Here is a 26,875-nt window from a genome sequence, read left to right on the forward strand (position 1 = left end):
GCTTCAAATTGTCAAGTTTGATGGAGAGAGTAATAAACTGGTCGAGAGAGAGGATTTTGTCTTGGTTGGCCATCTCTATCTGAAGTTGAAGCGTGAGTCAGTTGTGGTAGATAGTTTTGAGTGGTGCATCAGCCCATCCGGTTTGCGCTGCGAGAGTACAATATACGAGAGTGTAGTCAGTTGCCATCAAACTCCTTTGTGTAAAGCAAATGATGTGATCACACACGTCTTCCTCACCCACTTGATTCAGGAAAACACTCTTGAAATGGGAAAAGAAAGCGTCAAGAGAGTTACGTATATCGCTATTCCGATTCCATACTGCCATAGCCCAATCCAGTACTCAACCTGTGAGCAAGGAGGTGAAAAAAGGCCACCTTGGACTCCTCAGTGGGGAAGCAGGACGAAGTTTGAGTGATATAAATGCTTAAAAAAAAATCACACTTCCTGGCGTATGACATACTTACAGTAATACTTGTAATTACCTTTTATTTAGACTTCCTTCAAAAGAAACTATGAGAACAGCTGTGAATTATATATGACATTGGTTGATTATCTCATGTCACATGTATAGAGGAAGTAATCAAGGACAAATATATAAATTCTTATGTTGTCAACTTTCCTTTCTCAGATGCATTGTGGTATTCCTATTCATTCACTCAATGCAGCTAATGTTCAGTTCAGAATGAGTGTATTGTTGACTTTGACCACTAGATGTCTTCCTGCACTATATGCACAATAAAGATTACAGCATATTATAGGCCAGTGGAAACCTGACTACATAAATTAAAATGTCCAAAGGTCTCTCAACAATGACTGGTTGTTGTAGTGAAGACCACAGAGTGCACAGGGGTTGAGGACAGTGGCGGCTGCTGGTCTTTCAAAGAGGGGAAGCTCATTTTCGGCCTACATTAAAAACTTATTTACCCTATTTTTTGCACTAAATCAATCTTAGGTGTTGATCTGCCCTGCTGTTTAATTCTATTTTTTTCCTCGTAAGGAAGACTTTCAAATGGCTTCGCCAAATTCAGGTCGACAATATTAGCACCGTCTGCCATCGCGTGCGCAGTTTCACCCGTCACGACGCTAGCCTAGCCTACTGTATGAATGAATGAATGAACGAACGAACTAACGCTCTAAAACAAAATATATTAAACTTGGTAAAACTGAAACAAGGAATGTGGTGTATAATTGTGTGAAATGTATTATGCAAATTGACTAGCAATTTCAGCCAAACAAATATAAAGAAATAGGTTGCAGCAGTTTGTCTTTCCACTACACTTGAGAAATCCGCGATGGGACTGAGCCGAAATAGCTTCAGTGACTTCTTATAGTACAGATTCGCTGTCAATCAAAAGGAGATGCAGTCTTTCGACAGATCCTCCAATCATCACGCTGAAGCCCGGAGTCCGGCCAGCCCACTCTCGTTCACCCCCAGAGACGCTGAGCGTCCGTGGGCGGGACATAATCGCAGCATTTATCCAATGACCGTCTATTTTCGGAGCACTGAAAAAAACTGTTCAGAGCAGCCCCATTGAAGTCAATGGACGCTCAGCTTCAACAGGGAAATGCACTGACGCTACGGGAATGTATGAGGAGTAAATCGAGTCAGCCGACCTGCTATATGTAATGTAGCTGATTCTGAACGAACTCGTCTTCTAGATGAACGTGTTCTAACGCATTTTTAGTCAATAAATTGTTTACACAATAGTACATATTTGACCATTATTTTTTTGACATTATAGGGGAAGCTGAGCTTCCCTTGCAGTCTTAAAGAAATCCCCACTGGTTGAGGAGGGTGACAAGACCAAAACCTATGTAAGATGACTGTTAAATAAATACTCATGTACAAAACATGCTTCCTTACTAAAGTAACAGTACACCATATCAGGCATGCTGCATATTTTATTTTGTGGGATAGTTATGCTATTGTATTGTATACAGACATTTCTTAAATGCTTGAATAATGTGCAAAAACTGGTTATTTTATTTGCAATAAGTAATGTTTGGAGACCCATAAGTACATCTCTGTGAAGTTCCCTTGTGCCTCTGTAAGTACAATTAACCTCTTTGTTGTATTTACATTTGGAGACAGGCTGTTCCTGCAGCAACACTCTGAAAGGGATAATTCACTCCAAAATTTAAATTCTTTCATTGTTTACACAACCTCATGCCATCCCAGATGTGTATGATGTTCTTTCCTCTGCTGAACACAAACAAATATTTTTTTTAAAGAATATCTCTGCTCAGAAGGTCCATACAATGCATGTTAATGGGGGCCAGAACTTTGAAGATCCAAAAAGCATATAAAGACAGTGTAAAAAGAATCCACATGACTCCAGTGGTTTAATCCATATCTTCTGAAGCAATGTGGTAGGTGTGGGTGAGAAACAGTTAAATATTGAAGTCCCTTTTAAATTCTCCTCCCTTCCCAGTAGGTGCGATATGCACAAAGAATGTGAAACACCAAAAACAAAAGAATGTGAAAGTAAGTACTTAAAATTGATCTGTTGTCACCCACACCTATCATATCACTTCTAAAGACATGGATTTAACCACTGGAGTTTTTTGGATTAATTTTATGCTGTCATTATATGCTTTTTGGACTTTCAAAGTCGTCGGAGCATGGCCTGCTCTCTCTTCTTGCCAACTCACTGGTCACTGCTACTGGGTAGGCTACAAAAGTGATTAAAGGTAAAGTAAGCATTGATGTGTTGTTGTGGAAGCAGTCCGATGCAAGATACATATGCCAAGACTGAATTACAACAAAGATGCCCTAGTGCTAGTTTTCACTACTATCTAAATTATTTAATTTAAACTTAATAGTGGACATTTAAGACAAAAAAAAAAAGCAAGAAAATGGTGGAGTGATTCAAGAGTTGGAAAAAGAGAGAACAGCCTTGTTTGCTTTAATATGAATAACTGTAAGGCCCAAGCAGAGCTATAGACAGATGGGAAAACACAAGGAGTGGTGAGTCTTGCTCTGTGGGGTGGATAAAACAGAAAAAACAAACAGTCAATACTCTCTCTCTTCTCTCTTTGCGTGAGTGTGTGTGTGTGTGTGTGTGTGTGTGTGTGTGTGTGTGTGTGTGTGTGTGTGTGTGTGTGTGTGTGTGTGTGTCTGTCTGTCTAAATCAACCTTGCCTCTTAAGACAGTCTGAGATATACTGTTATGCTATTGCTGAGTCCATTCTCCAGGCAGCAGTAAATTGTCTTTGCCTCAGAGTATTGAAGCACAGAGACCTTCAGCGCAAAACCAGTGATTACCTACAATCACACTCACTGTGAAACTGAGGTTTGACAAGATTCCTTGAATATTTTAACTATATTGTGCACTGTAGAGGGTGAAAATCCTTCCAATTAGTCTTTGGGGACATTGATCTCAAAGTGCTAGATTATTTGCTGGAGGATAACGGAGATAAACAAAATGTGCCGATTTGGGGGCCTCCAGGAACAGGGTTGGGAACACTGAACTAGAGGAAAATATTTTTTGGAATTTGTTGAGCAAAAAACAAAACCTATTAATTTCCGGTCTCCAGTAATTTCACCCGCATCAGCATTTCTTCTTAGTGGATAAAATATTACATTCGTAGAAGTCGTCAAAAAACAAGTGAACTTGCCTGCGTGAAGTGCACTTTTAAGACTTATTATTTCAGAAACAACTGCACTTGTTTTATTTTGAGACATTCGATTTTTTTTTATTTGTGAATAACATGCAGCCCTATTGCCATCCATCCATCCATCCATCCATCCATCCATCCATCCATCCATCCATCCATCCATCCATCCATCCATCCATCCATCCATCCATCCATCCATCCATCCATCCATCCATCCATCCATCCATCCATCCATCTATTGAGGTGTTTATGGGAGGGGGATGATACAGACAAAGTGAGTGGTTAAAGTGGAAAGGGAAAAGAGAGAGGTCATCATTTGGTGCAGGCTGTGATCGCGTCTCATGACCTGAACCCTTTTACACCGGCAAACGCTCCCCACGGAAAGGCAACTGGCGACTGTAACAGCCTCACGTAATATCGTATCGCAGTTTCCGTCTGTCGGTGATAGTCAGTGTTATTGCTGTAATAAGCTGCCGTAGTACTCCCGACGGATCCTTTGGACCATTCGGATCTGCAAATTGAAATGCGTAGTCTGAGCTGACAATAAACGGGTGAAAAATATTGATTTCATACGACTCGATTGTACGTCTCATCCTCACCGGAGCGGAGGCGGAGGCGATATTAATGGAATCGTGTACGTCTTGTTGAGGATCCATCTAAGCACTCGTCCTCAATGGTCACCATCTGTCCGAGCCTGTCTTTCGGCTTGCTGCAGTCCGCATCAGAGGATGCAGGTGAAACACTCGATGTTCGCGGAGGGAAGCACGCCAGACAGTGAGCCAGGCGAGTGCCAGAAGAAGACATCATGCTTCTCCAACATCAAAATATTCCTCATATCAGAATGTGCTTTAATGTTGGCACAGGGAACTGTAGGAGCCTATTTGGTGAGTATGGGCATTAAAACATGCAGCTCATACTATTTCCAGTGCGTGTTGTCTGTTTTGGATTATATTGACATAGAATGCTATGCGGTGCGCACGCATACTATTTTTTTGCTGAAGCAAAATACATCAACACGATCATGGGACACGGTTTCTAGCGTGCAGTATTGCGACTGATTTATTTCCACATTATTTAGTGGTGGTATTATGAAGAATGATCAGCAGTCCTGTGAATGGCTTAGTGGTCAAGTCTAAACGGATTACCACAGATGCACGTAATCTTGAGAAATCAAAAGATGTCAAAAATATCAGACATTCACTCTCTGCACGCGCCGAAGACAGATGCACGCAGTTACATCATTACATGAATACATCTGCTCTGTAGGGTTGAGAGTAAGGTAAAGTGAAAGAGAGTGTCTGACCTGATGAAGGATACTGCCTCAAACCGCAGTCGTTAAATTGTTGCTCTATAACAGGTTTTTAGGAATGAAAGGTCATGCACAAAACCCAAGTGATCCAATCCTAGAGAATAAACGTTGTTTATACCAAAACGCATATTATCTATACCTCTTGCATATATACCTATTCCTATACCAAGACTATATCTTCTTGTCATTTTTCTGACTGACTTCTTTATGACCATTGCTGGGTGGATTACTTAAGAGTTGCAATCAGTAACGTTATTCTTTGGAGTATATTTTAGGTAGGCTAACTGATTACTTTTGGATTACCTCTGACCTAACTCTTGTTTACTTGATGTCACATGAATTTGATTAGGATAATCTAAACGATTTGGACTTATTGTTGCTTAAATGGATTTAAGAAAACTTAGTCTAAATAAAGAATCAAAATATGAGAACTGATATGATTTTTGTTTGTTTGTTTGTTTGTTTGTTTGTTTTACTTGTTATTTTTGGCCAAGATGGCAGAAAAAGGTGGTATGAATTATTCTTATTTAGAAGAGGATTTATTTCTTTTTTGTGAACTGTTGTCCTCCACGTTTAATTTTTTGACTTCCAGAATCAGTAATCAGTGAAAGTCACTTGATATGATGAATACATAGTATTTTACAGCTATACATCAGCAGTGTTCACTAACTTGCATGATTATTTGTCATGAGAATGCATGGTCTAATGTATATCAGCAGGTTGATTTAGAATGCAAAATGTAAAAGATAAGAATTAGGGGAATACAATTTTGAACAATTTACTGCTGTAGATTTGCATACCGGCAAATTCACATACTTCCACTATATAGTATGTAAAAAAGAGTATGCCAATGGAGTAGGCTGTCCGAAACCTCAATATTCATAAAAGAGTAGGCGAGAAATACCACAATGACGTACTCAGTTTGGTGTGATTCTAAGGTGCGCATCTATTGTACTGTTACTGTACTGGTGGAGAATGGAAGTCGGCAACTCATTTCAACTGTGAGTGCTACATATATCAAGAAAGTTGTTCCTTGGGGTTTATTTAAACTTGTTTACAAAAACCAGAGTAAATTATGTTCACGGTTGCTGTTATTACATCATATATTCTGATCACAGTACAATGCCCATGATCTCTGGATGAAGTATGTCCATTAATGTATTCATACTACTCACCTGCATGCCTATAGAACATACTTTTTTTACCTGTCGAAATGTATGTTGACTAATCACATACTAGTCTTGCACACTGAAAAACTTGACCAAATATTATGAAGCATTTTTTGTTGTACCATAATGACCATAGAAGTTGACAATTTTAACGGACAGCTGTTTACTCAAAGGTTACAAAATAACAATGTCAATGTCAAAAATAAATTGTTTATGACAATTAATGATTTTCTATCAATTCAAAAGTGCACCAGGTACTCAGTATGTTTGGAGATCTCACAGTCAGCTACTGTATGTAACAATGTATTGTTTTTTATGTTTTAGGTCAGTGTTCTAACCACTCTAGAGCGGCGTTTCAACTTACAGAGCGCTGACGTGGGTGTGATTGCCAGCAGCTTTGAGATTGGCAACCTTGCCCTCATCCTGTTTGTCAGCTACTTTGGGGCCAGGGCCCATCGGCCACGGCTGATTGGTTGTGGGGGCATTGTAATGGCACTGGGAGCATTACTGTCAGCGCTGCCAGAGTTCTTGACCCACCAATATGAATATCAGTCTGGAGAGTCACGACCTATGGGACAGGGAAGGGATATGTGCTCCAATACAAGTCGAGCTGGGGTTTCTGATCCTAGTTATATATGTGGAAATAAAACCAATACCAACATGATGTACCTGCTGCTGATTGGAGCTCAGATGCTTCTGGGGATTGGGGCAACACCCCTTCAGCCACTGGGTGTGTCTTACATTGATGACCATGTCAGACGAGAAGACTCCTCACTTTATATTGGTAAGAATGATCTACACTCCTTGGATGGATGTCGATTGATGAATGGCAGAGAAAGTGTGATGGATGGTCTACTAGATAGATTGATAATTGTTTTTAATTAATTTGTTTGCCCTAATCTATTTTTCTGTCCAGCCACGTTATATCCAGTGATATAAAATGGGTGGCCACAATACAGTGAGGAAAGCGGGGAAGACAGCTTGTGACATCTTGTCGACTATAAAACTATTAAAATATTTAAATGAAAGCTTACAGTGTAAGTACGATGTAAAACGATGTCCTTTCAAATTGCAGACGGACACACATACATACACAAACACACACACAATATTTTTTCCTTCAATACATCTATGCCCTGAACTCCCGTAATCAACGTATTAATGCTAATCACAAGGCTAGCATCTGAAGTGCACCCAACTTGTGCAGTCTGAGGTCATAGCATGGTAGACATTAAAGGCTGTCATTTATTTAGTTACGTATACTAACTAGTTACGTTTTACCTTTTCATGACTGCTTACAGATTAGAGAAGGCTAGCTACTCAAAAAACAACCAACTACTCAACTGATAAAATTAGCTAAGCTAACCTGAAAGCTACACTTTTAAAGTAGTTATTCTACAAGCTGCATGTCAAAAGTAGCTTGCGCTATTTAAGCTACTTTATATTTGTTTATAGGATATATACTTTATGACATACAAAAATAGTCAGCTGTAAAAAATATTTCCAAAAGATGTAAAACAAAAATCTATTGTTGCTGTTGCTTGTCTTATTCTCAGCACTAGCTGAGGTTACTTAAAATTCTCTGTCAAAAAAGTGGCCTACTGTAGCGTGACATTTATTATCATTTTTATTTAATTTACATGCACCATAGTACTACCACGGTACATTAAATGTTTTTTTTTTTTTATTTTTTTTTTTAAATATTTTATTTATAGTTTTAACATTTTACAAAACACAAAATAAAAAAAAAATTAAAAAAAAACACACAGCTCTCTCTCCACAAGGCAAGATATTATATAATCATGAAAATAGAAATAAACAGTAATAAGCATAGGAATATGTCTAGTCTGTGGCCATGTCAAGTTGGGTCAGGGTGTTCAAAAAAGGAGTCCAAATCAGTTCAAAGACATCTAGTTTTCCTCGAATAGAATGTAGAATTTTTTCTGGGGTGCAGTACGACAGGAGCTCATTAGCCCAGTGTTTTTGGCTGGGGGGGGTGGCACTCTTCCAATCCTTCAGGATACACATCTTGGCAGCCGTTGCTGCTAGTAGCACAAAATGTGTCATGTTAGAGTTCATCTTCAATAAGGTTACATCCCCCAACAACCAGATCCTAGGGTCGGAATCCAGAGCCTGTCCACAAACCCGAGAGGTTACTATGATGATGTGAGACCAGTATGGCTTCAAACGGGTACAACTCCACAGCATGTGGACAAGAGTTCCGACAGAGATGGTGCATCTTTGACATTGATCAGAGATGTCATTTCCTAATTTACTTAACCTGTATGGCGTAAAATATGTTCTATGGTAAATATTGAATTGAATTTGTCTGTGTTTAGAAGACACCAATTTTGTTTGTGCCAATTCCAATAATCTGTTCCAATTCTCCTCTGTGTAAGTACATCCAAGATCTGATTCCCACCTTGTTTTGTTTGTATATCTGGCATAAGCCGGTAAGTTTTCAATAGTGGTTTTATACACCGAAGATATTAAACCTTTAATTCTATTGCGTTTGGAGTTAAAAATGCATTTTTCAAGCAAAGATTCCTCAGGTCTGTGTGGGAAACTCTCTTTAGTTTGACTCTTGATCCAGCTTCTAATTTGTAAATATTTGAAAAAGTTACGTTTATCTATATCATAAGTTTCTGACATTTGACTGAAACTTAAAAAGACATTATTAGTATAAAGGTCACTAACTAATTTTACTCCTTTTCTCGTCCAACATTAAATGTTTTTAACTGTTTTGATACTGTTTTGGTTGGAAAAGTCTTCACTAGAGTCGTTCACAAGCTGCACTCAAAAGTGTTGAACTTAAAGGACAATCTTTGTCGCTATAGAAACAGTATGCTGGTTTATGCAGTATATGGAATATATGGTCTGGTTTAATTTATCTTTGGTAAATATTCCACTTCGTCCAGCAACCTTTTAGTTCTCTGTGTTGTAAAGTATACCTTTACAGTTTTACAGATTGAGAAAAATTCCAAACAAATTAGTCATGAGCGAGCTGTCTGAATGATTTCATCTGAATCACGAATCAATACAAATAATACAAATACATTGTGCTAAGCCGTTTGGCAAATTAATTGAAAATAACCGACTCAAAAGAGTGATTCATTCAGGAATCAGGCATCACTGGCTCTGATTCTAAGCTGCCGACATGCGAGGGATCACTTCAGTGGCAATGCTACGGGATTAGGGACCTGCACAGTGAAGGTTTTCATTTGTTACCACGTTATCCAGAGAGAGGCTTATTTTTTTGTTATTATTCTTTTTAAGTATTACAGTGTAAGGCAATATAAGATACTGTATAGTCTGTAATGCACTCAATTGAATCCTGCAATGTGTTTGTAAACAGGGGCGTGTCTAGGGGGAGGCTGGGGGAGGCAGTGCCTCCCCTAGGATAAGCTCTGCCTCCCCTGAGAATTTGAGAAATAATCTGTCCATCTGATGATAAATTACAATTTAAAAGTGGATTGTTTTGTGCATATTTTTCCATCGCTAGCAGATGAGTGAGGTCTGACACAACAAAAATCCAGTTTTGGCGCTGTTTCACAGTGCACGCGAGCTCGGCGTACGCGCTCAGGAAAAGTGCATTATGTCAGAAAAGCGTTACTTTGTAGGCTAACTGATCCGCGGCTGTACTGTACCAGAAACACATAGGCATACTCACTATTTTTTTTATTTCAAATCCAGAAGTTATCAACAACTTTTATTTAAAAAAAAAAAAAAGTTTTGTCTGCATTGCGATTCTCTTTGTACACATATACACTCTTTAATGACGTATTCACGTTAAAACCCAATTTAATCAACGTATTCAATGCATTACTTCTATACAGATGTATATATTAATTTGCTTGAGCAATTAAGTGGAAAAATATTTAACCATGCATTTATATTAAAATCGCAAACATTTTAAATTAAAACTTAAAATTGACAAAAACAGCAGACTCATACCTTTTCTTTTGCATTTAAATTTTAATACAATAAATCTTGCATTTCACAAAGAACTTGTTTTTCCACCTCTACGAATGAGACTAGAGTCGTTCATTATCCCGCCTTGTTGAGGTAAATTTTAGTTTTCCTTGCTTTACCCCGGTCTTAAAGTAAAAATGAGACTGTGAAAAATAGTAGTATTTAATTAAATACATTTATCTAAGTCTATTTTGACTAGGTCTCAAAACTCCTCCAGTAGCCTCTTAAATAAAAAACGAACAGTCCTAACTAGAACGTTCATTAAAAAAATGCCGCATTCTCACCCCTCTCCGAAGATCAATGCTGCATTCAAGGAAGAGAGATTTGGTCATTTTGGCACACGAAAAGAAAATCACAAAAGGTCTGGATATGAATCAGTTTGTTTCTGAATTTACCAAGACTAGCCGCAGATAGGATACACTGGATGTACTACAATAGTTCACAAAAAGGGTAAAATAATAATAAAAATAAAAAAAAATAAAAATAATAATTAAAAAAAGTTATGTTGCCTCTGCTAATCATATCATAATTTAAATTCTAATAGTTTCACAAAAATAGCTTTTATTTCAACTCTCTAGGTCACCTGACCCCCTGTAGCCTAATATGTTATGTTTTCTTTTATATAGGCCTACTGTTTACATTTACATTTATTCATTTAGCAGACACTTTTATCCAAAGCCACTTACAACCAGAGAATAACATTAAAATACTGTTCTCATACCGTTCAAATGAGCATATCAAAAATTTGTACCTGGGTATAAGATTCACAAAGAATCTTATAAGAGGCTTTATTCATAACTTTAGACTCCTAATGTGTTTTACTAAGAGTAATTCACAAAGCATTTTAGCCCTAAAAGTAGCACCTAAGTCTGGAACAGCTTAGAAGAAGAAACAAATTAATTTACCTCTTGTCTATACAAACGTGACTTCAGATTCATTTAAAAAACTCTCTCGTCTCAGTTGCCTACTCGTGTAGCACGTCTTCTCACAAGCAAACACCTGTCACTCATCACCAGGCAATCACCGTGATCTGATATATGAATCTGTCAATAATAATAATAATAAATAATAATAATATCATCATCATATTATTAATGTTGACCTGGTTTAAGTAACTTTTATGTGATAGCCCTATAGTCTAATAGGGGCCCTGTGCCTATCTCTGGGTTCCTGGCTTAGAAAAAGATATGCACTAAAACAGATTGTGTGTAGTATAGCTTAATTTTGCGCCGATTTTTTCAATCCTGGTAACCCCTCTGTTTGTAAACATTTGGGTCGGTGCACTTTAGGAATAGTAGGGAGCTTTACAGCAGCCATATCACCCTGCAGCTCTTGCCTGGTTGCCCACTATAGCTAAGCAGGGTTGAGCCTGGCCAGTACCTGGATGAGAGACCTCCTGGAGTAAACTAAGTTTGCTGCTGGAAGAGGTATTAGGGAGGACAGAAGGGGTTGCTCACCCTGTGGTCTGTGTGGGTCCTAATGCTCCAGTATATACTATATTGTTAAAAGGCATCATCTTTCGGATGAGATGTTAAACCGAGGTCCTGACCCTCTGTGGTCATTAAAAATCCCAGGACAATTCTTGAAAAGAGTAGGGGTGTCCTGACCAAATTCCCCCTATTTGCCCTTCTCAATCATGTCCTCCTAATAATCCCCATTCATTAATTGGCTTTATAACGCTACTCTCTCCTCTCCACCAATAGCTGATGTGTGGTGAGAGTACTGGCGCACTATGGCTGTTGTCTCATCATCCAGGTGGATGTTTCACACTAGTGTTGGTGGTGGAAAAATTCCTCCAATACTATGTAAAGCACTTTATAAATGTAAGGAATTATTATTATTGTTGTGCATATCATGTAGCATTACCACCAATCCTGTCAGTTCCAGCAATTACAGCACTTTTTAATTTAAATTATTTATAAGCCACACTAGACTCCCTGACAGAATGCTTTTGTATGTGGGAAATTGTCCAATTATTATTTATCTCATGTTGTTAAGGGGTAAATAAGAAGCAATGATGGTGTTCAGTGCCTCTTATTTTTGCTGTGAACTAATGTATGCTGGCTGCTCTATCATTCCTCTGGCAGCTCTCGCTCTCTCTCTCTCTCTCTCTCTCTCTCTCTCTCTCCCTTCTTCTCCTTTCCACGATTTCTGTCTCACTATGACAATAATTCTTAATATGACAATAAAGGAATTTGTCAAATCAAATGTGTATTGAAAGCACCTGAAATTAAATTCATAGCATGGAAATAGATTAGTATATGACTATTGTAATTACATAGTGGTCTAGAGGGAATTGATTGGTTGGTATGAGGTGTTGTGAGAAGTGTGAAATATAGTGAATGTCAGCTGGTTTGTCTGTGTGCACTTTTCACAGTATATCTGCTGTGTCCCATCTCAGCAGTGTATCAGATGTCTCTTGCTTAGAGCCGACTTGTCTGCCTATGAACATTAATGTCAGCTCAACCCATAAAAGCTTCTTTTAAGATTGTCTTTCTCTATTCCTCTTCTTTCATTATTTTTGGGTAACCTTTTAATCTAGGCCCATCATATGTCTCTATAATAGTCGTTTTCTTATTTAAGCATAATGAAAACTAGCACAGACCTAAAAGGCCACTTTGGAAACAGTTATTGCTTGTAGCCATAATGTCATTAGTTATTGTGTTCAGATTTCGATTGCAAAGGGCCTTTGGTGAACAGAAATGCATTGGCATCTTTCACAAAGGCATATACAGAAAGGGATGTCTGTGGTGGTGGCGTAGTGGTCTAAAGCGCATAACTGGTGAGCAGAAGGTTGTCGGTTTGATCCCCACAGCCACCACCATTGTGTCCTTGAGCAAGGCACTTAACTACAAGTTGCTCCAGGGGGTTGAATGTAAATGTTTAAAGACCCCATGAAATCAAATAGATTTTTGTGGTTTTTAATCAATGTCTATTAGGTTTGAGACCATATGCTAGTGTAACATGGTAAATGTTAAGTAGATATACTTATTTACAATTTACAGTCTTTCTCTTCCTGGAAAACAGACCAAAAATATTGATGAGTCATCTTGCACTTCACCAATTTTTGTCCAATCAAATGCTCCTACCGCTAATGGCACCTGCAACTGACTAGCAAGTAGCAAATCATGGCTATTTTAAAAACAGGAATGAGCCCACGACAGATAATTACTCTAGTTGTATAATCAACCAATGTATAATAATCAACACAGAAATGTGTCTGCTCATCAAGTGCCTATTATTACAATGATGGTCTTGACTATTTATAGAAGCCAGTAAAGGAGCTATTTTTAATAAGGAGCTCATTTATTATGGCAGAGTGAATATTTGCACTAGGTGTAAATAGCACCTGTCACACAACGTATCTATTTACAATCCCAATAGTCTGGTGGAAAAACAGAAATTTAAGGCAAACTGCACCCACTAGTGTTACTGCAGTGGCATGGGGTGTAACGATGGTCTAGATATGCTTTTTTGTGTGTGGATGACCCGGGTTCTAATCAACCTTTTGTCCCACATTTTCCTATCCTGTTTCCTGTCTTTCCTTTTAATATTTAATTACTTATAATAATAAATAAAAATAAATACAAAGGTTGATTTCCTCGCAGTGATTTGGTCATGGTAAAGGTCGGGAATTGAGAGAACGGTTTGATTCGGATAAAAGTAACCATGGTTTTACTATAGTGGTATTGTTGTAACTATATATTTTTAATACAATTAGCTATGGTGTTACTACAGTAACATGGTGTTAATACAGTAACCGTGGTTAATGTTTTAGTTACTAAGATTTTATGACAAAATATCATGGTGATACTGAGGTTACTGAAAGTAAAACCATGGTTAATTTTTGTAAAGGAAGTTAAGGGTTAGATTTAGGGGTATGGGTTGGTGTAGGGTGTCTGTGGGACTCAATAAACATGCTGCAGTGATGTCCCTGTATGTTAGTATTTAATTAGGGGAGCAAATTGTATCTAACACTTTTTGTACTTAGTGCAAAGACAATGCTTTTTGTTGCTGTTTACACTTATTGCAAATAGCCACTGCCTTATTATTACTATTATTGTTTTTATTCAAATTTTTAGCATGCAGAACAGCATGCCATTCACTCTGAAACACACATAGACCATGTAGGACATTAATTTAATTTAATTTAATCACAGCCTTTTGCAGTGTACTTTCACCAATGACTATATCATGGTTTTGATGTTATTTTGATTAATTGTGCAGCCTTGAACGAGCGTGAAATTAGTCTAATGATGCGCTCTTTAGGAAATCAAGTGGCCAAATAATCATTTCGATGATATCCCAGCCTTACAAAGCCCTGCAGTCCTTGCTTGTTCTGCAGGTGATTTGCATTCACTTTGACCACGTTTACATGTACAAGAAAACTGTTTATTCCAGGGATTTTGCAGAAAGCTGCATTCTGAAACGTCATGTAAACAAGAATGGCAATTTCCTTATGCCGCTTTAGGGATTAAGATTAAGTGGTTTAACACACCTAGGTTTCTCCTCGAGAACGCGGCTTAATGTGGCTATGTAAACACATAAGAGGCATTCTGATGAGTGTTTGAAGAGTGCGCATGTATGTGAACAGACTAGATAACAAACATCATAGGATGGAGCCCAACAACAACAGTGGAAAGAATTGAACATTTCTGGGATTACAGTAGGAAAAGCACATACACTATAAACGGTGCCCATTTATACACACCAATGTACCATATCAACTGTCCCAATTCCACTGCTGTCCACGATAGAAAGGTAAGAAAACAAACAGCAACAACTCTGGAATATCTGGAAATAAATTGGGGCAACTGAGAATAAAAGGGCAAAGTCTTCCTCTGATGCCATGTTTGGTATTTACACAAGCGTCACTGGGAAATTATAATGCTGTGGAAAAAGCTGCTTACTGACCGATCTGCATGTATATGGGAGAAAAGTGTACACTGCTTATACAGTGCATGTTAATGGGAATGCAGCTTTCTCTAAATAAGTCCTTTTCTGGTGTCCATGTAAACACAGTCTTTGTTTTAGGAAGAAATCACTTCACCCCTCCCTTACCTCACACAATGCCTGCTCATCTGCTTGAGGAGCAAGTGAGATACAGATGCATGTTCTAGTATATCTTGCTAAAACTTTAAAAAAATAACATAGACATTTTAAAAAGTGGAAAATAATCCAATGTTACATCTGAGATGTCCAAAATCTTTAAATGGATCAGGTATTGGTCCGACGAGACCGATCCAAAGCCAATACAGTGTGTTAGTCATGTTCGTTGCTGTCAAGCTAAAATAAATATTATGTTGACTGGGTTCCAAAAGAATAACTGTGAATGAAAAGTGGACTGATGTCTTATAACTAAATTGAACAAAAAAGAGATCTGAATCTGGTAAAGTCCAGATACAAGGCTTCTTGTCCTGATGACTTATATTAGAAGTACTGTTAATTTAGCTGCTACATTATCTAGTATACTAGTTAATAATAAAGTGTTTCTTAATAAGCTAAATATTTATATTGAAATAATGTGTAGTTTGAGGTTTGGGTTTCTTTACATATTAAAGAGCACACCTAATTAGTTCCACACAATAATGTGAAGATATTCTAAACTGATTATGCAAAAAAACAACACTGGTATTGGATCGGGATCGGCCAATACTGAGATTTCCAATATCTGAATCAGATCGGAAGAGAGAAAATGGCATCGGTACATCCCTAGATTGAGGTCAGAGGTTTGTGATGGCCTCTCCAATACCTTGATTTTATTGTCCTTAAGTCATTTTGCCACAACTGTGGAGATATGTTTGGGGTCATTGTCCATTTGAAAGACCCATTTGTGACTGAGCTTTAACTTCCTGGCTGATGTCTTGAGATGTTGCTTCAATGTATCCACATGATTTTCCTTCCTCATGTTGCTATCCATTTTGTGATGTGCACCAGTACCTCCTGCAGCAAAGCACCCCCACAACATGATGCTGCCACCCCCATACTTCACGGCTGGGATGGTGTTCTTCGGCTTTGCTAATATTAAATCTGTGGAGTGATTAAAAAATTAGTTTTAATGACTTCAACCTAAATTAATGTAAACTTCTGACTTCAACTGTAAATTGAGCTCCTAGTCCACTCAGAGGCCAAGATATTCAATGAAACAACGAGGGTGGTACATGAACTGACAATTATACTTAATATTTATAGACGAGCACATCTGTGAGGGCTAAAGCTGGGAAGTTACACACTCCAGCTGAAGTGAAACTGAAATGACAACAATTTAGTCAAGACTCTGCATGAATGTATTTTACAAAAGAAAGTATTTTCCTTATGTAACTTCTTTGACTTTAGTATTTTTGTATTGTAATACAGGCATCTTATTCTCTACACTAGTCTTTGGACCAGCATGTGGTTTCATTCTTGGCTCTTTGTGCACCAAAGTTTATGTTGATGCAGTCTTCATTGACACAAGTAAGTACTTCTACTGGCATCAAAAACATACAGTGATGCTGAACGTTACATTGAAAAATTTCAAGAATAAAAAATGGGTGCTACTTAAAGAGAACTGTTCTCAAATCACCACCTATATAAATGTAAGCAATAACACTACTCTAGCTCCTCATGAATAATCACTTGTTTTTGAACTCATTTAAAAGTCGCTCTAGATGAAAGCTTCTGCTAAATTAATAAAGGGAATGGAATGGAATGGAACACTGTATCTCATTAGACCTCTGTTCTCTAGCCACACTGGACATTACTCCAGATGACCCACGTTGGATTGGCGCCTGGTGGGGCGGCTTTATCATCTGTGGCCTTTTCCTCTTCGTCTCCTCGTTTTTCATGTTTGGGTTCCCGCAGTCACTGAATGAGCCTGGGGAGGACCCAGGGGGTGAGAGTGAGCAGGCCATGCTGCCTGCTGAGCTGGTGCAGGAGTATGAAGGAGTAAAAGCCTCAGATGACGTAGACATCAACACTGGCCTAACCTGCTGCCAGCATCTGCAAAGTGAGAGAGAAATTGAGTCTAACCGAGGTTATGCATTAGCTTTTACAAGCAATCTGACATGAAATAAATTGTATTATATTTAGAAAGGCTAGTTCACACCGACCCTTCAAACACCAAATTCCAGTTGATGGTGGGTTTATTGTGAATCAGTGTGTGAACCCTGCTGGTGTATGTTAGAGCAATGTGAAATTAACAGTTATGTGTTGCGAAAGGAATATAGTTCAATACAAGTTAAGGTAAATCGACAACGTTTGTGGCATAATTTTTCGACTCATCCCTCCTTTTTAGAGGCAGAAATGTTAAGCTTATAATTTTATAAAAGCACTTACATTAATTCTTAAAACATGCATATTGTTCACGTCTGGTTGTTATACTTTTGAAATAGTATTTTAACGTTTACGTCATACTTTTCCATTGTAAGTGCCTCACTTGAACCCTGATTTATGCTTTTTTTTTTAAGAAAAGGAGAAGCAAATCAAAATGTATTTAATTGATTGACCTTACTTTGTGTTTAATCTGGAATATTCCTTTAAGGGGCCAAACTTGTTTTTGCTGATTTCTGGGCTATGTTTTAATTGTTTATCTACCAGTATGTAAACATGCGCTAGGCTAGACGGACATCTTTGACCATTGCACCATGTCTCCTGTCTTTTCAGAACGTCAAGCAAGAGTGACACGTTTTTATATGGCGAGTCAAGTTGAACTCTGCATTCTATTCTACTCATTGTGCTGTGTTCAGCTTTTTTAGATTTGGTCTGAACGGCCCCTTAGAATGATTGAAATGTTCATAGTTGGTGCTGTTTGCTGAGGCAGTCTTAATTGTTGTTGACCAATTACTGAAAGAAGGTTAGAAATAGGTTTTACTGTTAGAGAACAAATCATTTTTAGTGGCACTTCACAAAATGTTGTGAAAAGACATTCTGAAAAGGTTTTCGATAGACAGAGAAAATAGAAATGTTAACGATCTCACCATGGCAATTGAAAGGCCATTTTCTACTAATTCCTGTCTTATTCGTTCTTAGTTATTCCTAAAGTGACTAAGCATCTGCTGTCCAACCCGGTTTTCACCTGTGTCATTCTTGCTGCCTGTATGGAAATTGCCGTGGTGGCTGGATTTGCTGCCTTCCTTGGGAAATATCTTGAACAGCAGTTCAACCTCTCAACCTCCTCTGCCAATCAGCTCCTAGGTAGGCCAAGAAAACTAGCTTTTGTTTTAAAGGGGCTGTAAGCTATTTTTTTTATGGAATGGCACATAAAAAATGTCCCAATGTCTGACAAACAGCCTATCAATGAATTAGGTGTCTTAAAATATCACACCTGTTTCTGTGACAAAAATATGACCACAGGCCATGGTCAGATTATTTATTTCGCCAATGGACCATTTTCACATTTATGGGTTTAAATTGTGAAAGTAAACTATCGTAGGGTCAAATGTGTCACTGGTGTATAGAGGTTAAACGAAGACCATAGCAAATACATTTTTTGTGTTTTCATTTGCTCCAGCAGCAAAAGAAAGAAATCCACTATTATGTGTCCATAACGTTCCAAAAGAGGAAAATAAAGAGAGATGGATGCAGTCAAAAAAGAGAAAGATGGCAACTTTACTGTCACTCCCTTAGCAGCTGTATTTGAAACCACATTGCAGCAGTGTTGAGTAGTTTGCTGGATTCTTCTTTTTTTTTTAATTTTCTCCCCAATTTGGAATGCCCAATTCCCAATGCGCTCTAAGTCCTCATGGTGGTGTAGTGACTCACCTCAATCCGGACTGTGGAGGACGAATCCCACTTGCCTCCGCGTTTGAGACCGTCAATCTGCGCATCTTATCACGTGGCTTGTTGAGTGCATTACTACGGAGACATAGCAAGTGTGGAGGCTTCACGCTATTCTCCGTGGCATCCACGCACAACTCACCACGCGGCCCACTGAGAGCGAGAATCACATTATAGTGACCATGAGGAGGTCAACCCAATGTGACTACCCACTCTAGCAACCGGGGCAATTGGTTGCTTTGGAAGCCTGACTGGAGTCACTCAGCACACCCTGGATTCGAACTTGCTCCAGGTGTGGTAGTCAGTGTCTTTACTTGCTGAGCTACCCAGACCTCCTCTTTTTCATTATTAATGCCAAGGTAATATAACACAAAGTTTAGTGATATAAATGTACCATAAACAATAAAAAAAAAATTAAAACTGAACAAGTTTGCAAGATTTAACCTGCTAAGTTAAGGCAGAAATATGTCATAAGAGTGAGTAAAAAAATAGGCCCATTGGAAGACTTTGTACCTCTCAATTATTTTGCACATTCACAGGGCAGCCCATACATGTGAAACTGGAAGTCGTCTGCTGTGCAAGAATGCTATTTTTCTTAATGCTGCTTTTGACAACATTTAGATGACAGGCTGCTGCTCTCCTGCTCCATCTCTGATCATAGCGGTCTCAATGGTATCTTTAGAGGGCAGAATTTGGAAAGAGGGGAATGTTTTATTTAGTATCTAAAGGCCAAAACATACTCTACGCCAGTACGTGAACGCAGATGCGAGCGCTTAGCCACTGCATAGAGTTGTAGTCCAAAAACCCAGAAGAGAATTTGCCATTCATGTTTGAGGCATTAAAGTGATACATTTATGTTGTAAAACTAATCATATCATCAAGTAATATTTACCACAGACCTTATCTTACTCATAAGTTCAAAAACCCCATTATAAACCATAGGAATATCCATAGGGAACCCTTTGCGAATTAGACTTCCGGGTTCGCCTGCAAATGGACGTCACGGCTGAACAGCTATATTGCCAACGTGCGGTCCAATTGAACATGCTAAACCTGCATTCTTGTGTTACTGTGGTGGAACCTCAGTACTCCAGGGGGCGATAGAGGTACCTTCAAATGTCTGTGCCCTTTAACTGGATGTGTTATTATTCAGGTAAATTTATTGAAATATTGCCCAGCAATATTTTTCAAACTGTTGCTTCGCCATTACAGTAGTTGAGTTGAAAAAGAAAACTCACCGTAGAAGCAGACAGTTCGTAGTGTATTTTTCTGCATCTCACAAGATGACAAGGACACCCACTAAATGACATGCCCACTCCAAGTAGTGCCCCCTTGGATCAAAAAGCAATTCTGTTGGCTAAAATAACTTTTAAAAGCCTATGCCTTCCCTGTATGTTTCATGTTACCTCAACTATGTAACTATGACAAGAATAACTTTCAAATTATATGTCACATATCATATTATTAAACCAAAGATATAAATGAATATTTCTCTGTTGTGTTTTCTCCAGTTTGCTCACAAGCTAACCGGTTAGCCAATTAGCTTAGCATAACGCTAGCTTCTTCTCCTCTTCATTTTCATCAAGTTTCTCCGTTTCTCCATGATTTTATTCAAGATAACTTTTAAGTTTATGTGTGTTTAATAATTTTACAAACTTAATTTTTTTTATCTTTGGGTAGGGATAGGTGTAGGGTTGCTGCAGGATTACAAATAAACACAACAAACACAATGAATGAATCTGACATTCAACTGTTGCAAGACTCGAGCATTTCGCTGGTTATATGAAGGGGGCCAGGGCTGGATTGGTAATCTGGCATTCCGGGCATTTTCCCAGAAACGTGCTGAATGGGCCACGTTAAGCTAAAATGAGGTGCCGCGTTATGCAGAATGGACCTCAAAACACCGCAGAAAAGGACAGCGAAAATGTAAAATCCCGTGCCAATTTCTCTTCCCAGGCCAGCCCTGAATGGGGCGTAACTTGTAGTGGGCGTGTCTTGCAGGACACAGACAGACCCTTCTCGTACAGTTCACAATAATCTCGCTATCGCGCCCCTTGCAGCAGTGTTGAGAATGCAACGTGCAGTTGCAGTCAGACACATTTCAGAACGCAACAATGAATGAAAAACTAAATCGAGCTTGTGTTGCAAGATGCGTCTGCGTAGAGTATGTTTCAGCTCTAAGTTTGGAAACAATTTCAGAAAGGCTTACATCACTTACAGCACCTTTAAAATCTCATGAAAAGCATATGATCAAGTTATAAAAAGCCATTTCATATGTACATATTGTTTAAATTGAATTCAAATTAATTGAAATGTTTATTAATTTGAATTCTTCTTGTTTATAGGAATGACAGCAATTCCTTGCGCTTGTCTGGGTATATTCCTGGGTGGCCTCCTAGTGAAAAAGTTGGATCTGTCAGCATTAGGGTCTATACGCCTGGCCATGATAGTCAATATCATCTCTACATCCTGCTACGTCTCCTTCCTTTTCATTGGCTGTGATACTGGCCCAGTCGCTGGTGTTACTGTTGCATATGGCAATGAGTGAGTAGAGTGCTTAAAAGCCTCTAATACATTTTTAATCAGAGTGATGATCTACAACAAACTGAAAATAAATACAGTCACTTAGAGCATGATGTCTTGACAACACGAAAGCACTTTGAGTATGTTTGTAGTATTCATTTTACAGAGGTTCTTGCTCATTAAACTAGAAGTTGAAGGGCATGGAATATGTGATCCTTCCTTTTCCCTCATCCTCTATTCTTTCTCTCCATGTAGGAGTCTAGGGTCATGGGAGCGGGCAGATGCTGGATGTGTGTCAGGCTGTAATTGTTACAAATCTTATTTAAGCCCTGTCTGTGGATCCAATGGCATCACCTACCTCTCGGCCTGTCTGGCTGGCTGCACTAGAAATGTGAGTCACCTCCTACATTCATTCATAGACAGAATCATCCATTCTACACAAATCATACAGATCAATAAACTCAAGACAGGCGTCTGCTTAAGTGCTTCCCGAGGTAATAGTTGTAAGAGTTCTTTTAGAGTTCAAATCTTTGTCATTTGGGCACACTCATAGTTTTCTCTTTTAAATACATCAGTTCCCTTTATGTAAGATTTTCTGTTCTTTTTTTCTCTGGATGGATGCCTGGAAATCCCCAGAGCAGCATTTAAGATCCTTCATAAAATATGCACTCAGCTTCTCCCTCCTCCCTCCCTTTCTCAGAATCTGACAGGCTGTAAGTGCATTGCCCATGGAGATGGTCTGGGTACAGCATCACCAGGAAAGTGTTCCAGCCCAGGCTGTAAGCAGGCCTTCCTCACGTTCCTGGCAGTTGTGTGTGCTTGCAGCATGATCGGAGCCATGGCCCAGACTCCATCTGTTATCATCCTGATCAGGTAATGCCGAATGTAATTTTAGGTCCACGTTGCAGGGGTTATCATTCTTATTCAGTCAAGGTCATCTTGAATTTGTTGACACCAAAAGTATTTGGACAATTAACAGGGGTCCTGCGGGTCCTTAACAAGTCTTAAATTCAGTTTTCAAAATGTAAATATCTAAAACGGTATATCAGAAGTATTAATTAACTTTTAAAGAGGAATCACGATATTGCCAAATTTGATTATTAAAATACAAAAGGCTTGACAATTTAATTCAATAAATATGTAGTATGCATGCGCTGCGTGCTTCCAAGCGAAGACGCGCCACTGTTGCACATTATCCAAGCTCGCAGGAGGCTTGTGATACAGTGTTTCCAGCAGTTCAGAATGGTTCACAATCAGTAAGTACCAGACATTTATGACAAGCGATAGCCGATGATCTATTGTTGATGAATTAGCACTGCTCGTTGTATTGTTATATGACAATGTAATGACTTTATAGTGTTTATATTGTAATACATTTTATATTTTTGCATATTATATTTCATGTGTGAGCTGGGAGCACATACATTTCAAAATACGAGTCCCTGGTGTATTTCAATCTTATTTATAGTTAAAAGTCCACCGTTTTTCTGGCTAAGAATTGGTATTTTGGTTTCACAATAAACTGCATATGGGAGTTCATTCAAATTTGGACTCTTATAGCCTCTAAGTCTGGGCCGCCCAGTCACAAGAAGGAAAGACTAAGAACATATTTTTAACACATTCAAAATACTGATTTTAAATATCAGCAAAATCCAATATCGGTCAACCTTTAATTCATATTTATTTATATACTTGTATATAAATAAATGTTAATATGATGCATAAATAATTAAATATAATTCTTCTGTGAACTCATTTAGTAAAAAACTGTAAGTGGAAAACACAAAAACATTTTATTTTATTTTATTTTAAACTTGCAGATACTCTGTTTTGCTGATGTTTAAGAAAAATAATCTGATACATTATTTATTTTGAGATTGTGTGAGTTTTTTCCTGGAATGTACATACACCTTTTATATTATTTGTTCAAGTTGTAAAAAAGATTTCTAGAAGTCTTAAATTTGATTTAAAAAAATGTGCAGCAACTATTTTTAAGCCACACATAAAAATGTGTGAATGTAATTTCATTAGATCAAATTTCAAACTAATTACCATTTATTTTAAAGGAAATATACGGATAGCATAAGCACACTTTTTAAGCAAAAGATTTATCAAAAATAAATGTACATTTTAAACTTACATTTGTCAAAAATAAATTGTTTGCTCTAAATGTTTAAAAAAATAGATATACTGTTCAGAATTTAGAAAAAAAAAGTATTTGGATACTTCAATAAAAATAATCTTGGGACCTGGTTAAATGTTGCAAAAATGGCCAAGAACAGTGAAGTTAGCTCTGATAAAAGGTCTCGCATCATTCGTCTTGTAGATGCCTTTTGGCTTTCTGTTTCATTTTCGTTGTAATTATATTAAAATACTGTTAAAGTTTGGCTTAAGTATCCCAATGTTTTTGGAGCCAATGTAGTGCTTCAGCATCTGAATATACCTCTCATAATAACCTACTGTAGTACTAAACTAACACACTTTCATGTTCTTTCCTTGTTGTCTTTAGAACTGTGAGTCCAGAGCTGAAATCTTATGCACTTGGAGTTTTGTTTCTGTTGCTACGGCTGCTTGGTAAGATATCTGCATAAGTGTTTTTTGCAGGTATAATTTGGGTGTTTCTAAATGATTACATTTAGCCTGAATTAAGCTTGTATTGTTACAATGTGGTTTGGTTAGAAATGATCAATTACAATATATAACTTGTATATTTATGCTAATATAACTTAAATACTAATTTGTTGTACAATTTATTTATTTATTTATTTATTTTTGTTCTTGCTTGTTTTCATCTTCAAACACAAAATGTATTGGTGACATTTGAAAGAAACCTTATTTTGTTCTTTGGAATAGGATACAAAAATGTAAATGTTTTTTTTTACATTTAAGGGATAGTTCACCCAAACTATGATATTCTCTCATCATTTACTCACACTCATGCCATCCCAGTTATGTATGACTTTCTTTCTTCTGCAGAACAAAAAACAAAGATTTTTAGAAGCGTATTTCAGCTCTGAAGGGACATACAATGCAAGTGAATGGTGACCAAAACTTTGAAGGTCTTCAGAAGCAATATGATAAGTGTGGTTGAGAAACAGATTCATATTTAACTCTTTTTTTACAATAAATCTCTACTTTCACTTCCACATTCTTCTTCCTTTGCGTTTGGCAATTCACTTTCTTTGTGCATATCACCAACTACTGGGCAAGGAGGAGATTTTATAGTAAAAAAGGACTTACATTTTGATCTGTTTCTCACCCACACCTATCATATCTCTTCTGAAGTCATCGATTAAACCACTGGAGTCATTCAGATTACTTTTATGCTACCTTTATGTGCTTTTTGGGCTTCAAAGTTCTGGCCACCATTCACTTGCATTGTATGGACCTACAGAGCTGAAATATTCTTCTAAATATCTTTGTGTTCAGCAGAACAAAGAAATTCAAACACATCTGGGATGACATGAGGGTGATAAAATAATTAGATGATTTTCATTTTTGGGTGAACTATCCCTTTAAAGTCCCCGGGCTGGAGTTTTATTGACCTCCACCAATTTTCCCCACCAATGTCCCAGGTTTTATTCCCCCACCTCTGATCTTTGGCATTGGGATTGACTCCACCTGCTTATTATGGAGCTCCGTATGTGGCACAACGGGGGCCTGCATGCTTTACGACAACATCTCCTACCGCTACCTTTACGTCAGCATTGCCATTGTTCTCAAATCCAGCGCCTTCATTCTCTATGCTGTCACCTGGCAGTGTCTGCGTCAGAACTACTCCAGGTACATTAAGAACAGTGAGGATTACTTGACACCAAGCCAGCTGTTCGCCTCCAACCTCACTCTGGACAACATGGGCAAGGACATTGCACAGAATCCCTCCAGTCGCACCAAGTTCATTTACAACCTAGATGACCATGCCTGGAGTGAGAACATGGAGTCAGCCATATAGTCTCACCCCAAAGAACATGCTAATTTAATCTTATCAATGCATTTATTCAAAAGAAAGTTCATTTATACAGATTTCCGCAGATTCCCACTGCCTGGGATAAACAGGCACTCTTATAGCATATCCAGGGTGTTTTAAACGAATGGTTCACCTAATAATCCAAATTCTGTAATAATTTACTCACCCTCATGTCGTTCCAAACCTGTATGACTTTCTGTCCTATGCGCAACACAAAAGAAGATGTTTTAATGAATATTGCGGTTCGACATCTCAATACAAAGACAATAGCTAATACATTCATTTAAAGCTTTAAAAAAAGTATCATAAGAGTAGTCCATGCGACTAGTGTGTTATATAAATAAAAAGGTATGATAGATTTTTGTGAGAAAAAACCTGAATTTTAAGTCACTTTTTCAGAGAAATTCTTGACTTTCACAGCGGCTCGCATGTTCATGCAAAATGTGCATTGTTTTTAGAGCAAAGGGACATCAAGATCATTAATCAAAAGATGACTTACATTTTGGGTTGTTTCTCATCAAGGCATATTGTATGCCTTCAGAAGACTTGGAATGTGGCACATTTTTATGAAGTTAGGATCCTTTTTTAGGCTATAAAGTGATGCACTATCTACTGCCATTGTACTGAAAAGGAATTTATGATGACAGAATTTTCATTTTTGGTGAACAATTCCTTTAAATAAACAGAGCCAATGAATTTGACTGTTACTGTAGTCAGGAGTTAGAACTATACAGTATATGCTGAAAATATGATATATGGAGAGGAAATGCATCTTATTATCATATTAGGGGACATCCAGTATTAGGTTGCAGTTCTAAAACTGAACAATTAATCTTCCATAAGTCAAAACTAGCCCCAATTTACATACAAGCACCTTTCTTAGGCTTAATTTTGGATTGTCTTTTTTTTTTCTTTTTTTTTTAAATAAAGAATATTAGCATATACACCGATTAGCCACAACATTAAAACCACCTGCCTAATATTGTGTAGGTCCCCTTCGTGCCACCAAGTCAGCACCAACCCGCATCTCAGAATATCATTCAGAGATCATATTCTTCTCACCACAATTGTACAGAGTGGTTATCTGAGTTACTGTAGACTTTTTCAATTTGAACCAGTCTCCCCATTCTCTGTTGATCTCCCTCATCAAAGCATTTCCATCCACAGAACTGCCCCTCACTGGATGTTTTTTGTTTTTGGAACCATTCTCAGTAAATTCTAGAGACTGTTTTGTGTGAAAATCGCAGGAGATCAGTAGTTACAGAAATACTCAAACCAGCGCGTCTGGCACCAACAATCATCCATGCAATTATCTAACCAGCCAATCGTGTGGCAGAAGTGCAGTGCATAAAATCATGCAGATAAGGGTCAGGAGCTTCAGTTAATGTTCACATCAACCATCAGAATGGGGAAAAAAATTGATCTCAGTGATTTCGACTGTGGCATGATTATTAGTGCCAGATGGGCTGGTTTCAGTATTTCTGTAACTGTTGATCTCCTGCGATTTTCACACACAACAGTCTCAAGAATTTACTCAGAATGGTTCCAAAAACAAAAAACA

At 37.9% G+C, this 26,875-nt stretch overlaps 1 protein-coding gene across 1 annotated transcript; it reads left to right on the plus strand.

The window, feature by feature from the left end:
- The first annotated feature begins 4,111 nt into the window (after nt 1-4,111).
- On the plus strand, nt 4,112-26,326 carry slco3a1b (solute carrier organic anion transporter family member 3A1b). The gene is made up of 10 exons (XM_052152264.1): nt 4,112-4,501; nt 6,420-6,879; nt 16,425-16,523; nt 16,795-17,055; nt 18,078-18,242; nt 21,170-21,368; nt 21,603-21,738; nt 22,048-22,220; nt 23,857-23,921; nt 24,923-26,326. The coding sequence occupies exons 1-10, from the start codon at nt 4,346-4,348 to the stop codon at nt 25,297-25,299; spliced, it is 2,091 nt and encodes a 696-aa protein (XP_052008224.1). The 5' UTR covers nt 4,112-4,345; the 3' UTR covers nt 25,300-26,326.
- The last annotated feature ends 549 nt before the right edge of the window (nt 26,327-26,875 follow it).

This window comes from Xyrauchen texanus, chromosome 2, assembly GCF_025860055.1.
Source record: "Xyrauchen texanus isolate HMW12.3.18 chromosome 2, RBS_HiC_50CHRs, whole genome shotgun sequence".
In the NCBI taxonomy this organism is placed as follows: Eukaryota; Metazoa; Chordata; class Actinopteri; order Cypriniformes; family Catostomidae; genus Xyrauchen; species Xyrauchen texanus.

Excerpts from the sequence above, each read along its gene's own strand:
- slco3a1b (XM_052152264.1), top strand. The coding sequence starts at position 4,346 with ATGCAGGTGAAACACTCGATGTTCGCGGAGGGAAGCACGCCAGACAGT. Across the intron at positions 16,524-16,794 it reads TGCAGTCTTCATTGACACAA|CCACACTGGACATTACTCCA; the intron begins GTAAGTACTTCT and ends TCTGTTCTCTAG. Across the intron at positions 22,221-23,856 it reads TCTGTTATCATCCTGATCAG|AACTGTGAGTCCAGAGCTGA; the intron begins GTAATGCCGAAT and ends TGTTGTCTTTAG.